At 36.4% G+C, this 14,966-nt stretch overlaps 1 protein-coding gene across 7 annotated transcripts in view; it reads right to left on the reverse strand.

Annotated features, from left to right (window-relative positions):
• Window positions 1–14,966, reverse strand: part of EPHA7 (EPH receptor A7) — a 202,245-nt gene that overhangs the window by 184,775 nt on the left and 2,504 nt on the right. For all 7 annotated transcript variants that reach the window (XM_017739527.1, XM_017739524.1, XM_008637722.2 and 4 more), the window contains exons 2-3: window positions 13,340–13,404; window positions 8,381–9,050 (exon numbers count right to left, since the gene is read on the reverse strand). In XM_017739527.1, coding sequence (XP_017595016.1) covers window positions 8,381–9,050; window positions 13,340–13,404 — 735 coding nt within the window. The remainder of the gene's footprint in view (window positions 1–8,380; window positions 9,051–13,339; window positions 13,405–14,966) is intronic.

Genomic DNA, 14,966 nt, shown 5'->3' on the forward strand with positions numbered 1-14,966 from the left:
AATTACCCTGGGTAAAAAACACTGATGTTTGTTATAGATGTGAGCAACTTTATTGTCCTCAAGACAAGCAGTGGGGCCACCCAGCTAAATAAAGCTGTACAGGTACATGCACTGACAGGATCTGAACTCAAGAAATACAGTACTTGAGCCCAATTCTTATTGCACACAAGTTTTATATTTGGTTGCCTTTGCTACTCTGACTTAGAATTATAAATTAGCTTGATATTAAGCAAAATTTTCCAAAGAGCATATACCTTCAAAGAGAGATTTTTTCCTAATGGAAAATCTCTTCTTAATGAAGAAAAATAGAAGGAAAAGAGTGTTAAACACTGAACAGACACTCTCCTTTTTGTTGGTGTGTTGTGTTTATTAGGGAGACTCTATGAAGTCAGAAACAGTCATTAATGGAAAAATATACAAAAATACTTTCTCTAGAGCCACCAGGCACACATTGCTGATACGTCTGAGAGCAAGAAATGAAACATGAGATTACCCCAGTTTCTGCCATGAACTATTAACTGGATACTATTCACTTTCACATATATATTTTTTATTAATATTAGGGACAAGAGAACTCACTGTAACAGACAGCAGCAGCACAAAGATTAGGAAGTGCACAGGGATAAAAGCTTATCTAATTAAGGAGAAGTGCGTTCCTAAAAATGTCTTATGCTATTGCTGCTGTTTTCACAATAATGCAATGTTATAGAAGAAATTAGACACACCATTCTGCTAAAGAGAGGTTTCTTTTTACGAAATTAAAGACAGGTCATGATGACTTAAATAGTGAACCTGCCCTTTTTTTTTTGGTTCTCTTTGACACCACAACACTCTGTGAAGAATTAAAGCAGAAATCATATACATATTTTTCTTGTTTGGCTTTTAATAAGCTCCCTGAACACAGTTTTCTAATTCTTTGAAGGAAACTCCTACAAACTGTTTTACTCTCAATTTGGTTCCAGCCTAAAGGTTTTATAAAAGTAATATTTATAGTATCTCTAAGGCAAAAAACAACACAATTAAGTTATATACATATAACTCATTATAACCCTTCAAAAGATCCATTTTGACTTTGCAGGTATTAGTTTCAACATGTTTTATTTCTTTTTAATCTAAAAAGTGTTAATCCACAATAAATTGTGTATGGCTGTTGTTTTTAAGAACTAAATTAGCATTGCAGACAGAGCCTGCACAGTATAAGGGAAGCCAGCATTCCAGCATTTAATGCTAAGAAATCAAGAAGCAATAATTAATTTTTACTCTATAGTTCAAGTAATAATAAGCAAGATATTAACTGAAAACCTACACTAAAACTATCTCCACAGTTTCCCAAGTGAAAACAGAGAGATTTTCTTACGGATTTAATACTGCTTAGTATATAGGAACTGTTGTTGGGGAGCCAATATTTTCACAATAACAGAGGAAGTTTGGGATGCATCAAAATTCAAAAGCTAATCTAGTTAACCAAACATTTTGCCCACATAATTTCCATTTTTTTTTTCAGCTTCAGTACCAGACATAGCTCTCTCCATATGGTTGTCTCACTTCTTAAATAAAAACCTCAAATTCAGTCCTCTACTTAAGGGTCCTTATTTTCAGAGAATAATATATACTTTGAACTGCAGATTTCTTGAACAACTTTCAACAGCATTTCACTATAGAAATAATAGATGTTTTACAGATACATAAAGTAGATTAGGTAAATAGTTATTAACATGTTCTTCTCTTTTCTATGATTGGTTCTTCCATTAAATGATCCCTACTTACACTTTCTCTGTAACCTACTAACTCTCTTTTTTTCAATTCCTGAAACTTTGTTTTCTGGATGGGTTTTGTTTTGCTTTTTCTTAAAAAGTTAACAGTCATATTTAATGGAAGGCATGTACAATTATGATCCTCCTCAGGAGGATTATATGTCACTTCTCCCATTTGTACTCAGAAATGAAACAATACTTAAATTTATTTTTAGTGGCCTAATTCTGAGAGGTTAACAGAAACCCTGGACAAAAACAAAAAAACCCACACCAAAACAAACAAACCAAAAAAACCTCTCAGAATTTCCAAGCAAGCAGCTTCTTTTTCATGTAGGAAAACTTTTTTATACTTAGAAACACAGCAAACTTAGAAAATGATAGCAAAGCCGTAAGATGCCTATTGCACCCTTCACAAAAGATTTCTGGGCAGGAAAGTTTGTTTCAGAAGCAAAACTTATGGTTTTGGGCAACAGACTTGACAAGATGAGATTCCATTTCTAAATACCAACTAAAGCTTCATTTAGAACAAACAGCAGACAGACTTTATGGCTAAGGAGTTAAGGGCCCAGCTGTTGAGCAACCGTAGCTAATTCAGTAGTGGCATCCCAGACCTGTAAAACAGACAGTTTTAGTGCTTCCCCTGTAACTGAAGGAGATATTACTAAAATTCTCTTAGATTTCATTGCTGGCTTTGTTTGCATTTCAAAATCTGTGCACAGCAGGGGATCTGACCAAAAAAAACCCAAACAACAACCATGCAGCAAATTTAGTTTAAGGAATTGGTATTCATCAAACCTCAAGCAAAATGCAAAACTAAGATTAATTCCTGGAGACAGCAGAAGCTGGGAAGAGGGACAGGCCAGAGGGCAGTGGAGAAGAAAGGCGGGAAAGGGGAAGAGCTTGACACTCCACTACATTATCCAACAACTCCACTTCTAGGATCTGGGCTCCTGATAGCCCATTTGTGTGTGCTATTTCACCTCTTTCAGCCCTTCTGAAGCAAAACAACTAGTTTATTGAAAACTCAATCTGTCAGTAGCTCTACAGTTAATTCATCTTAGGGATCACTCTGATAGCATTATCAATGAAAACTAGATGGTTTTGACTGCCTTCATTACTTATCAGTTCGACTTCTCATCACCCTACTTCTCTTATATCTTCATTTCACATTTGGGAGAGGATGCTGTATCACCAAAACTATGACTGCCTATAATCGTACTTAGCAAACTAATTCAGATACTTCCAGCAAAGCCACACTACCAAAAATCAATTGTATCTTAGGGCCAAAACACAATGCAGAAGAGACCTGAAACAGGTTTCATGAAGCATGAAGGCACCATTTTTTCCAGGAAAATCCTGACCACTGAGAACACTAGCCATTTTGTGTTGCTTCATTTGGAAACAACTTTTCAAAGAGGTCATGTTTAACGTAGCTCCTTTCCCTTTCTATTCTCTGTGCTTTCACATCCAAAAAGCCAAAGAACACAAACAAAGTAGGTCAAAGAAATCCAAACTACTTAGAGAGACTAATAAATTTGTGAAGATTATCCTCTCTATGAACACTAGACTGGTCTGAAAGAAAGATATATCAAGAAAATATATCTTTCTACCACACTTCTCTAACAAGAGGGGAAAAGTCAGAAGACCACAAGGTGAATGATGGCCAAAACATTCAACTTTCTACAAATTCCAAAGGGGGCTTGAAGCAGAAATCAAAGCTCTGCATTTCATGGTAGAAACACCTTCAGTAATTCTTGACCATCTAGCTAGAAGGTCTTACTTTCACCTTAAAGTTTCTATTTTATTTTCCGGAATGCTGCTAGGATCCTTTGCAAAGATACTTACCTTTTAATGCTACTTTTTAATCAAATAGTTTATATTCAGCTGCATGTGGTGTCTGCTATCAGATCCCACTGACCTTTATTTAAAAAGGAACAGAAAAGTTATTTAATATGTTAGGGAATAAAAAGGGAAGGAGATAGATGCTCTGCTGTTGAACTTCTACCGGCTTCTGAGAAAATGACAAGACTCAGTGACACAGAGATACCCTCATTCTCTGCTCAGGTTCAATTAGCTGAAACTAATTACATTCTCTTCCCTAGAGTAATTTTGGAGGCAAGTGGAAGAAAGGTAACTCTTCTTCAAAAAACGAAACATTCAGAGTCTTGATGATATAAATGCCATTGAAACTTGAAATTTTCCCCATCTCCACAAAGCAAAAAATTTTCAAGTTAATAATGCAGGAATGTCAGCATAGGTTACTCAAGTTGCAGGTCACCCACAGCTTCTTTGACAAGCTCCCTGAGCTGAACTCTACATACACTCAATTCACAATATGTGCAACTTGAACTTTTTAGAAGCATGGTAATATTTGTTTTAATGACAACTTATTCACATTCCAGTCTTAATTCATTGACCTCTACCAATAAATTCATGGCACATCAGCTCATAAATGGAGTAACATTAAAAAAACAAAACACACAAGAAAGAAAACAAACAAGCAAGCAAACAAAAAACCCACAACCACACTTACTTTACCACAAATATGCTGCACATAAGGCAAATTCAGTTTCTGGATCTGTTATCAAGTAATATCTTACAAAGTGAAGACATAAAAAGTTTGTCCTAAGAAGAAAAAAAAAAAAAAGAGAGAGAAGGAACAGATGCAGCTTGCTCTTTGGCACAGTGTATAGCACTTGACAAAGTCTGGAAAGAAAAGCCTGTAGCTCCCTTTTTACCTCACCAAGACAAAATGTGCAAATAGCTATAATCCCCTCCGCATTTCGAGGCCAATAAAACAACTGTTAATGCATACAGTATTATAATACATTTAACAGTAAAATGTGCTTATTTGGCTTTCCCTACGAATTTGAATTTTTGGACTTGGTGCCCAGTCATCTATGTAATTTCTCAGTTCAGTAATATTAAGAGAAGATTCCTACCTTCTGAAATATCACTCTACTGCTCTGATTGAATAAATTTAATTCTCTCCCTCCCCACCCCCAACTAACATGAAACAGATGGAAAATACATTATACTAAAAGCTCTCATAGAATTATTTTCACCTTCAAATATCAATCACTGATTGCACTGTACTCCTTTACATGCATAACATATCAACTGAACTCCACTGTGAGAAAAAGTCCAAGTTAGACCTATTGGGAGTCCACTACAGTTGCTGAGAAGTCCATGGGCTTTTTGTGGCTGGCTTTTTTTTTTGGTTGGTTGGATGTAGTTTTTTCAGACGGTTGGCTGCTGATTTTTTTTCAAGAACAGATGCAATACATGGTGTTAAAAGAACTGAATATATCTAAGTACCTTTCTGGTACCGCTGCTAGGTTCCCTTCAAGATAATCATTTAAAATACAGGACTTCCACACCTAAACCTAGTGCTACACACCAGGAGACCTAAGATCAACACTGAAGAAATAGTCTCCTTGTACATAAGCAAAACAATCTGCAACTGAAAGTTCAGAGGCTCACGTAGTTTTCTCATGTTTGTTTCACACAGCTTTAAGATCTTGCTTTAAATTGAATTTCTGAACTCTCTAAAATTTGGCTCTCTAATGTACATGTTAGACCACAGAGCTCACAAGGATTCTTTGGTACTCGTATAGTGAGAAGTAATCAGTGTACATCCAAAAGGGAAAAAAAGAAGATAAACTCAGTTTGAAAGATCAAGCAATGAAGGGGGAACACATGGGACCTCATTTTCCAGGTTATGTGTTTCACCACTCACAACTGTTTTCTTCCTTATCCTTCCCAGCACTACAAGTTACTTACATTCATTAAAAAAACAAATCAACAAAAAACCCCTTCAGTACAGACTTGTGTATAAATCAAAATTCAATTGTTTTAGTATATGAACTCAGTAAATTTCACAAACAGGAGAGGAGCTGTATGCAAAAGGAACACATTATTCAATCACAGACAGCCAATCAAGCTAGCGTAACACAAATGAAAATCCCTGCTGACTTACAGGCTGAAGAGCTATTTGGAACTACAATGTGGCCATCTACTCCTACCTTTGCTACAACACAGCTAGATAAGGTATTATTCTGTATCTTTAAAAGACCATGCTATTGTGTTAAGTTAATTCAGCAGAGCTTTAGCAAGTGCGAGAGAAGAATCACAGACTTCTGCCCATCCTGACAGAGCACAATGCTTTCTGCCCTGAGTAGTCCCAAAGAAGTCACGCAGCATGCCAGGTACAAAGTATCTGCAGAAGTGAGCCCTCAGACAGGGCTATAAAAGCTCTGGGTTAAGAAGCACACACCAACTTGCTTCTGCTTGATCTGCTACACAGCTTGACAGAAACAGATAGCCAGTTGCATTAGTGTCAATGTTCAGATAAGTTTCTCTCAATATCTGTCACAAAAAACAGACGCAGTATCAATGTGCCAGCTGTATTATCGGTCACTACATAATTGATCATACTTAATAACATCCTCGAGCCCAGACAGGACACACAGACAGCAATTACAAGCATGTGCCACAGTCACCCAGATCATTCTGACTCAGAGCTGCCAACTCAGCACGCACTCGACGAGTGCCTGCCTACCACCTTTTCCCTCTCAAACACATTAGCTTGCCTCAATATGGGGCCAGAGTTTGTTTTGAAACTCTTAACAGGATCACTGAAAGAAAAGAGGAAAAATACCATAAATGATCCTCTGGACTGCTTCCAGAGTAGCGTGTTCTCCTAGCGATTGCTTTGGAAGCAAGCCAGAAATGGGAAGTGTTCTTGCAAATGAGCACGCCACCAGGCTCAAGTACAAGTTATCATTTAATTCTTTTGTCAACATCAGCGTGGTTAGAAATTAAGAAGCCTGTTTAATAAACAGGTTACTTGAATTCCAGTTACCAAACATCACTTTCTTTTCTATCCATCCCCGCCATGCTCACTCAGCTCACGTCCCCCACCCCCTTCCTAACATACACTGGAGATATTTTGGATATTTTCTCTCCCTTATTGAAAGTCAAATAAAATTAGAATATTAATTACATCAATGATAACTAGCAAGTTAACTTAAAAAAGGAAAAAAAAAATCAGTCACTCAGAAAAAAAAAATTCTAAAACCTCAACACAGACTTCTGTGGGATGCAGCACTTAACATTTTTAACAGACCTCTAATACAATCTACTGAACGGTTTTGTCAGGGAAGTTTTTCACACTACAATCACTCCTAATGAGATCACCCTCTGCAGTATATAAGACTTCATCCCTTCCCAACAGACACAATGAAAGATTTGTGTGGAGTTGCAAAGGCCTCAGATCAACTCCACTCATTTCACCTTCCACTGAATTTCCTCGTAAAAACTCATCAAAAGCAGAACTGGTTTTTTTAATGAGGACAAGCAATTAATAAAGAGACTCGTCTACTTTGTTTTAGGGTGTCCCTAATCCTCTACAGATTTTGAAGTCCTCACACAGGCACCTCAGACTCAGTGAGTGCTGCAAACTTTGTTTTTGAGATTGTATGTTTCTCCTCTTCATAGATTTGTAGGGTATTTTTTTCCAGTTTTTCACTTACAATATTTCTCACCAACAAATGTCTACCTATCTTGCAATAAACATATGGCGATATATAACTCCTTGTGTTATCTTGTGATAAAAATAATAGTCCTTGTATTAAATGTGCATGAAAATAGCTGTTTTCAAACAAACTACAGGTTCTCTTATTTTTACTGGAAGCAAAGACAATAAAATATTCTTTCTCATGCTAAGCAGAAATGTCTTATACCTGTAGCCCCAGTGACAGCAATGCTAAGGGTAAGTAGAATTCTAAGAACATGGTTAACTGCATTAGTCTGAATCAGGAAGTACAACTCAATAGTCTCTGATCTGCCACTATTTTAAAACAATCACAATGATCCCACTGCAAGCCAAAAGCCTAGTTAGTTTTGTGCAAAAAAATTATAGAAGGAAACCATACTTTATTCTTAAAATTGGATATTCTGTTTGAAATATCTATCTTGTGTTAGAATTTTCACACACTTGACACAAATCTCTAGATCGGTTTTGATTTTGTGTGTATTCTTCTCATTACTAACCAACCACACCCCATTCTGTTTACTACATCCATTTTAATTTCCTTAGAATTCTGTCAGAGGTCGTGTGAAAGAACAAACGGTTCACCTAATCATACCTGTCATTATTGATACAATATTCTGTGATAGGTAGGACTTACTCAGCCTTACCAAGAGCTCCAAGAAACGACACCTTAACCAGTTCATAATGTTAGTCCTGAACCTATCTTTTTACTTCTCACAACTTCAACTTTTTTCTTTAAATTTGAAAGTGCATTATGCAACCACTGATTTTCATAATCGGACAGAATGATTTAGATTAACCAGTGTAAACTTTACAGATTGAGGATCTGAAAACTTTAAAAGCAGACTGATGATGCATTTCTCTTGGGAAAAAAAAAAAGGCAAATAAAAGAAAAAAAAAAAAAAAAAACTGGTACAACACGGCTTTACAGATTGAGGATCTGAAAACTTTAAAAGCAGACTGATGATGCATTTCTCTTGGGAAAAAAAAAAAGGCAAATAAAAGAAAAAAAAAAAAAGAAAATCTGGTAGAACATGACCTGTAATTTACAGCAAGTTGTGTGTTTACTTACGTTCACACGTGTCTCCTTTCTGCTGGTATCCTGCTTTGCAGATACATTTTCCAATAGGCACTAACCATTCTCCCTCCGCACTACAGTGCATCTTCGGCGAGTTCTCCGCCTCCTCCTCCGCACTGCTGACACAAGTTCCTCGCACTTCAACTAAAGAGGAAAACTCTGAGCCAGTCACTGTGTCAGGAAAAATAGCTAAGTTCTCAATGATGGACCAGCACTTCTTGTAGTAGACTTTGACAGAGACCAAAGCAATGCAGGCCCCTACGTCCTGAAATGCAAGATAGAATCCTTTTTTGGACAAAGGTCCAATTTCTCTCACCTCTGTGTTAAGTTTCATTTTTCTCTCCCCAAGATCACCCTGGGTAAAACTTTCATCTGCTGCAATAGTGTCTATTTTTACATATTGGTTTTCTCGGATATTCCTGCCAGTGTCGTAGTCTGTTTCATAATAATACAAGTTAAAAGTTTCTTTACAAGTCCCCAGAACTCCAGGAAGACTGTTACAATCCCTCAGAGTGAATTTCAGTTCTACAAAAATCCTTTGTGCATTGCTTTTTGCAATCCAGTTAGTCCGAAGCCAGTTGTTTTGGTTTGATTCCATCACCTGGCATACCTGGTATGTTCGTATAGGAGTGTAGTTTTCATCCAGTCCACTAATTTCTTCCCACTAAAATGATAACAAACAGTTAGTAATAAACAAGAAGTATGTCACCAGATGTAACTACTGTGTATTTTAAAAAGCTTCACACAACTCATGTCTCCCTTCTTTTTAACAGTAAGTTATTGTTAAAAATACTTTTAAGCACCTAAAGGAAGAAAATATATATTAATGCAGGAGTAGGCTCTCTCTCCCTTCATGTCTTTCCCACATACAACTTCAAAAATCATTGTCATATCATGGGCACATTTGCAAAAGGGCAGCTTCAGAAAAGGCTGTTTAGCATACCAGGTTCTGATTTCACCCTGAGCTCACACACGTTTCTTTAAGGTCACAATGGTTTTGAGTAAGCAAAGACCAAAAGGAGGGAGGCAGTTTCTCTTCCAAAGAAACCTAACATCAGTGAAGTCTTAGAAACTGAAATTGCTTAGCATTAGAGTACATAAAACTTGTGCATGTAAAACTTCTGATGAAACTTGCAGTTTTACAGAAAGCATGGAATCAAGGTCCTGAAACTCATCAGTCAGATGATTCCCACCCCTATGTGATCAAAGTGGCATAAAGAGAGAGCAAGAGAAAATGGACAGCATTAAAAATCTGAAAGCAAGAAAACATTTTGGTTGTCTCCATTTTGTACAGTCCACCTTCTGTTACATCTACAACCTGAAAGGTAAGCGGCAGCTCCTCCTCACCTCACCTGTTATCCAGTGGCTGCACCCATGTTAGAAGGGGCAAACTTCATTTAGCTGGGAGTTCAAATAAACCATGAGACTACACACAGAATTAAAAACAACCCATATGACTGAAAGTTCACTGGTTCAAAGCCTGAGTTTTGTGGATGTTCCCTCTTTAGGTTACCAACTGTGTAATGAGCTGGTAAGCCTTTAACAATCCCAGAGTCTTTAACAGCCTTTGGTAGCGTGGGAATTTGCATCTCCAGCAATGGCATACCTTCCACTGGAATCAACCAGGCAGATCTGCCCAGGTGTAACCAAAGCAATCCTTATTTCTCACCTTTTTTCACATTTCTTGTAGCATTTTAGTGCCTGAAGAAACTGCAGCTGTAATAAATTTGAGGAGGGGGGCTGAGCTATTGTCACCCCAGGATACGGGCAACCATGACTTCCCTGGATGGCACTTAGCCCTCTGGCCCTGTGTCAATAATGCACTTAAGCTCATGCTTAAGATCAGTGACTGTACTTATGAGCTTAATGGTAAGCACATGCTTAAGTGCTGTGTGGGACTCGTATAGTCAGCACCTCTGCAGGATTGTGCACCCACTGACATTCCTCACACCGGCAACCAAACATGGAAGGCATTAGTTTCCCAGATCAGGAGCCACACAGTGTACATTACTCTGTAAGCCTATTTGACAGCAAATGAGACCATTTTAATGTTGTTGTCTGTTTCAGAAAAAAACAGATGTGGCTGAATTGGTGCTGGAAGTTATCGCCACAAAATATATCACAGCTGCAGATGCTGAAATGCGCAGAAGTTGTAAATATCAAAGCCCATTTCAAGGACCTACAGTTAATATAGATGAGATACATATATGGCATTATACATGCACATGGTATAAAGTGATTGAAATAGATTATTAAATGCTCATGGAGTTAACTGAAGTGATTGCATATGGAACTGTATTAACCTCTGAATAAAATAAAGTCTATCTTCATAACAGATTTATTAGAGCTGAATGAGTCATTTTTGTTCACCTCTATAAGAGCTAGAACAAACAAGAAAAAAAAAGAAAAAAAGGGGCCCTGGACCGAGAGGGGTTTGGCTATACCACAATAATAAAAAAAAAACATCTCCCCATTAAAAAAAAAATCCCATCAAGATGACAAAAAAGGCACAAAACCTAAAATTTTGGTGATTTTCATATTCTCCATTTCATATCAGCAAGTGCTATGTCCTTTGCAGTTTCTTTGAGATGGTTTGGGGGGTTTTTTGTTTTATTTTTTTATTTTGTGTAAGCATTCTTCCCTTAAGACACCAAGCCAGATTCTGCAATAAGATATTCAGTAAGACAATGCATTGTATCTTTGACATGGAAGTAACTCTCATGCACCACACAAGAGAATCAGTCTCCTTGAGTTTTGATGTGGACTGCTCCACCAAAAAAAAAAAAAATCACCATTCTCCCCCCAAAAAACCCAACAAACAAAAAAAAAAAGCAACACACAAAAGAAATTTTACAAAATTAACCTACACTTCATGATACAATACAAATGAGTTTTCTCAGAGTCAAAATCCCACTACATGAGACTAGCTAGCATCAAAGACATTCTTATGTTACAGTCAAGGAAAATACTACAAAAAACTAAATTCACACAAGAAGCACTACTTTTTGTGATCCCTAGCATTAAGCACTGGAACTATTTTTTCATATTTTCCCAAAGCCAAAAAAATAAGGAAATATGATTCATGATGCAATTATGTAATCAGGGCACTCTGAAAGGGGAAAAAAAAAAAATCAGTACTTCAAGATGTTTTCACCTATGGCAGCTGAGGTCACCATTCATTGAAGTCTTCTTAGAGTGAGCAATTTCACAGAAAGAAAACTCCACTTTTCTTTGTCCTACTGCAAAATATGCCGATATACATGCAATTCTATTTGAATATGCCCTCTTCTATTGGTTTCAATTTATGGTATTTTAACTTCTTAGTTATCTTAACAGTGTTAAATGTAGCATTTGCAGTTGAATGAGGCATTTAACGAGTGTCTAACTGATATATTCTGTGCTGTGATGATGCATTAGTTTCCCTCAATATTTTCTGTCTATTCCCACAGTGTCTTTGTTGCATAGTAAATAATTCAGTAATTAAAACTAGAAAAACATTTATTTTCAAAATTACATTATTAAAATGGTACTTTTATGTTAATTTACAGGCAACTTTTTCTGAACATATTCACACATACAAATCTAGCCATTAGTTTTGATTCACTTTTGCTGATTGAAATCAGCTTCTACTCCTGAACTTGCCTTTTACTGTTTGTTGAATTTGACTCTACTTTCATCTTTCAGTACGCTGACATGTGTAACATGTGTTGACATGTCTTTCATTATCTACAGGTTAGCTCAATATAAGTGCCACCAAGCTAATCTTTCAAACACCTCTGGTAAAGGCTTCAATCAGTGCAAAATGCTAATGCTGAGGTTATTAGCCATCATACACATTGAGCCTGCATTACATTCTCTCTGAAGTCCTCAGATTAGTTTCCAGTTTATGCTTGCATTGATACTACAATCTTGCTTTTAAAGAAAGACACTTTCACATTCTCATTCTTCTTATTTAAAGGATTTGTTACACTTTTACATCCCTACTCACACTTCACGCTCTTCTGGCTCCAGATTTCTTAATGCACTGAAGATTAAGGGACTGATCCCCCAAGTTCTTGTTCATGCAAGGCGTCACAAAAGATTCAGCAAGACTGTTTCCATGAGCAAGAACTGTCCATATAATTTATGATTTGTCAGAATGAGTTCATGTAGGACTGAGTTAAGGTAAGACAGTATATCCATTATATCTTTCTGAAAATGTTCTTCCTCAAGGCTTGAGGAAGAAGAGGTTTTTCAACACTTCTAATTCAGACTGAAAGCAGCATTTATCAACTTTACAGATACAATAAATAAGACACTAACACTGATGTTTCTAAACATCTCATTTTTTATAATGACGTATTTTACAATGGTACATTTCGTAGAGTGCCATGAGATTCATTTGTATGCAAGCTGGAGGTGGCCTTAACCACATAATTCGTGCCTAGTTCCAGATATTGAGGTCCTCAAGACTTAGGGATGTTTCAAGTTTGGAATGTCATTTCAAACACATCTGCAATATAAATGTTTTTATTTTAGAGCACTTCAATCTGTGCTATTCAATTACAAAGAAAACATCGTAAACATATTTATGATCACCCATTCTACAGAAAATTAAAAACATATTTTTAGAAAGTTTCCACACAGAAGCAGATCTGTTGTTTCTAAAGGAAGAAAAAAGAAGTGATTTAAAATACTGTGTTACAAATATACAGTGTAATCCTTTGTACAGCACAAAGAAATACACTACAAAACATAAAGGTACCAAAAGTTTCCAAAAAGCCACTTGTTTTTAATTAGCTTGTACATTTGTACACTGTAACCTGAGGTTTAATTCTAAAAATGAAGCCATAAACACTTGGTATGATTACTGAAAGAAATATGAGAGGGAGCTAGTTTAAAGCAGGTCTTTCAACTGCTTCAGTAAAATAACTACTCATCCTTAGGAACTTAAGTTTTGCCTGTAGTACTTACCCCATTGGGAGGAGAGGAAATCCATTCCAACTCTGTCTGTTGTGCTTTAGAGTCCAGCAATATTACTAAAAAAAAAAAAAAAAAAATGAAGAAAGAAATGAAATTCCACAGCTTGTTTAAATATAACAAGGGGTGGGAAATAAAACAAAGGAACAAATTAAGAATTTTAAAAAGTGATGGAATGAATATAATCTTTGTACAGACTAATATTTCTTCTTCATATTATTAAAAAAAATTATCTGCAATCACAACTAGGCATTTATTTGTAAATAGACAATTAAATTATGTACCATTCACATACAAGCAGATATACATAAATCTTTATAATTTCATTGCTTAAAAAAAAGTGAGGTTTTTTAGTGCTCTGAAGTGCTACTAATCAGTCATTAAGATGCATGCTCCCTCCCTCTCCTTTTTCATAAGGACATTTTCCATATGCTGGTTATTACAATCAGCTTAAAGCACACAGACACACAAACGTTTCAACACATTTCCAAACCGATTTAGACGGGACTGGTCTATACCTTGCCGAGAGTCGCACTGAAAAAGCAATGGTCTTTTTTGAGTGTCAAAGTGAAAAATACTTCCCTTTGGTGATAATGCAATAATTCTGCAAATAAATGACAACCACGAATACAGAAAAAAAAAAAGACTCTGCAATTACCTCACACCTCACATACACAAAATCAGACTAATTCACTTTATAGTAATAGCTTCCTAAAATCTTCATGTCATGGTGACATTTATATACAGAAATGTATCAGTTCTAGCAGCACCACAATTATTTTCAGCTAAATGTAACCCTACCTCCAAAAGTGGTTAATCACAGCCTAATAAACCAACTCTTTAGTAAAATTCCTAATTTTAACCTATTCCGTATATCTTTAGCTATAAAGCTATTTATAGCTTTACACATAGCATTTATGCACTAAGATATTTAGATGTGTGACTTAAGGGTGTAACTTGAAGCAACTTTTGTCAGGTCTATTGAAACAATTTTAATTCTGGCTTTAGTTCTTCCTCCAAGCAGAATTTAACACAAAATTTCAGTGAATTACTAAAAAGATAAGATGCCTAAAAAAGTTATTTCATACAGTAATACATGGAATGTTAGATGCACACAAAACGGTAGCTTCCAGGCCTGTATTTCAGTAATGAAGTGGAACTACTCATTAAGGAAGTTTGATAGTCTCCCTCTAGAAAGATTACCTGCTTATGTCATTAAGGTTGGATTCAAGAGGCTTTACTTTGTAACACTTTCTTTAGAAAAGCAGGTGGTATAAGTGGCTTGTTAAAAAAGAACACTTATAATGGTATGAAAAAAAAGGTACCACCAAAAATTTAACCGTTTCAGCACCAGCACAATACACTATGGCTGCAATTCATTATACTTTTTATTTGGCAGTAATTCTCCATCACGTAGCAACGGGTGAGCACATCAGAGAAAGAAAAGACAACAAGCAAACAAAACAAACAAAAAGAAAACCCACAAAGAAACAGGAAAAAAAAAAAACCCAACACACAAACCCCTGCTCTGCAAACACCCCTGGCAAAGAAATCCTGGCGTTCCTTCTGGCATCCAAAGTTACCGGGGAAGAGCTCTCCAAGCCAGCGGCTGCGGCCCCCC

Source organism: Corvus brachyrhynchos, unplaced genomic scaffold (assembly GCF_000691975.1).
Source record: "Corvus brachyrhynchos isolate BGI_N302 unplaced genomic scaffold, ASM69197v1 scaffold14, whole genome shotgun sequence".
Classification (NCBI taxonomy): Eukaryota; Metazoa; Chordata; class Aves; order Passeriformes; family Corvidae; genus Corvus; species Corvus brachyrhynchos.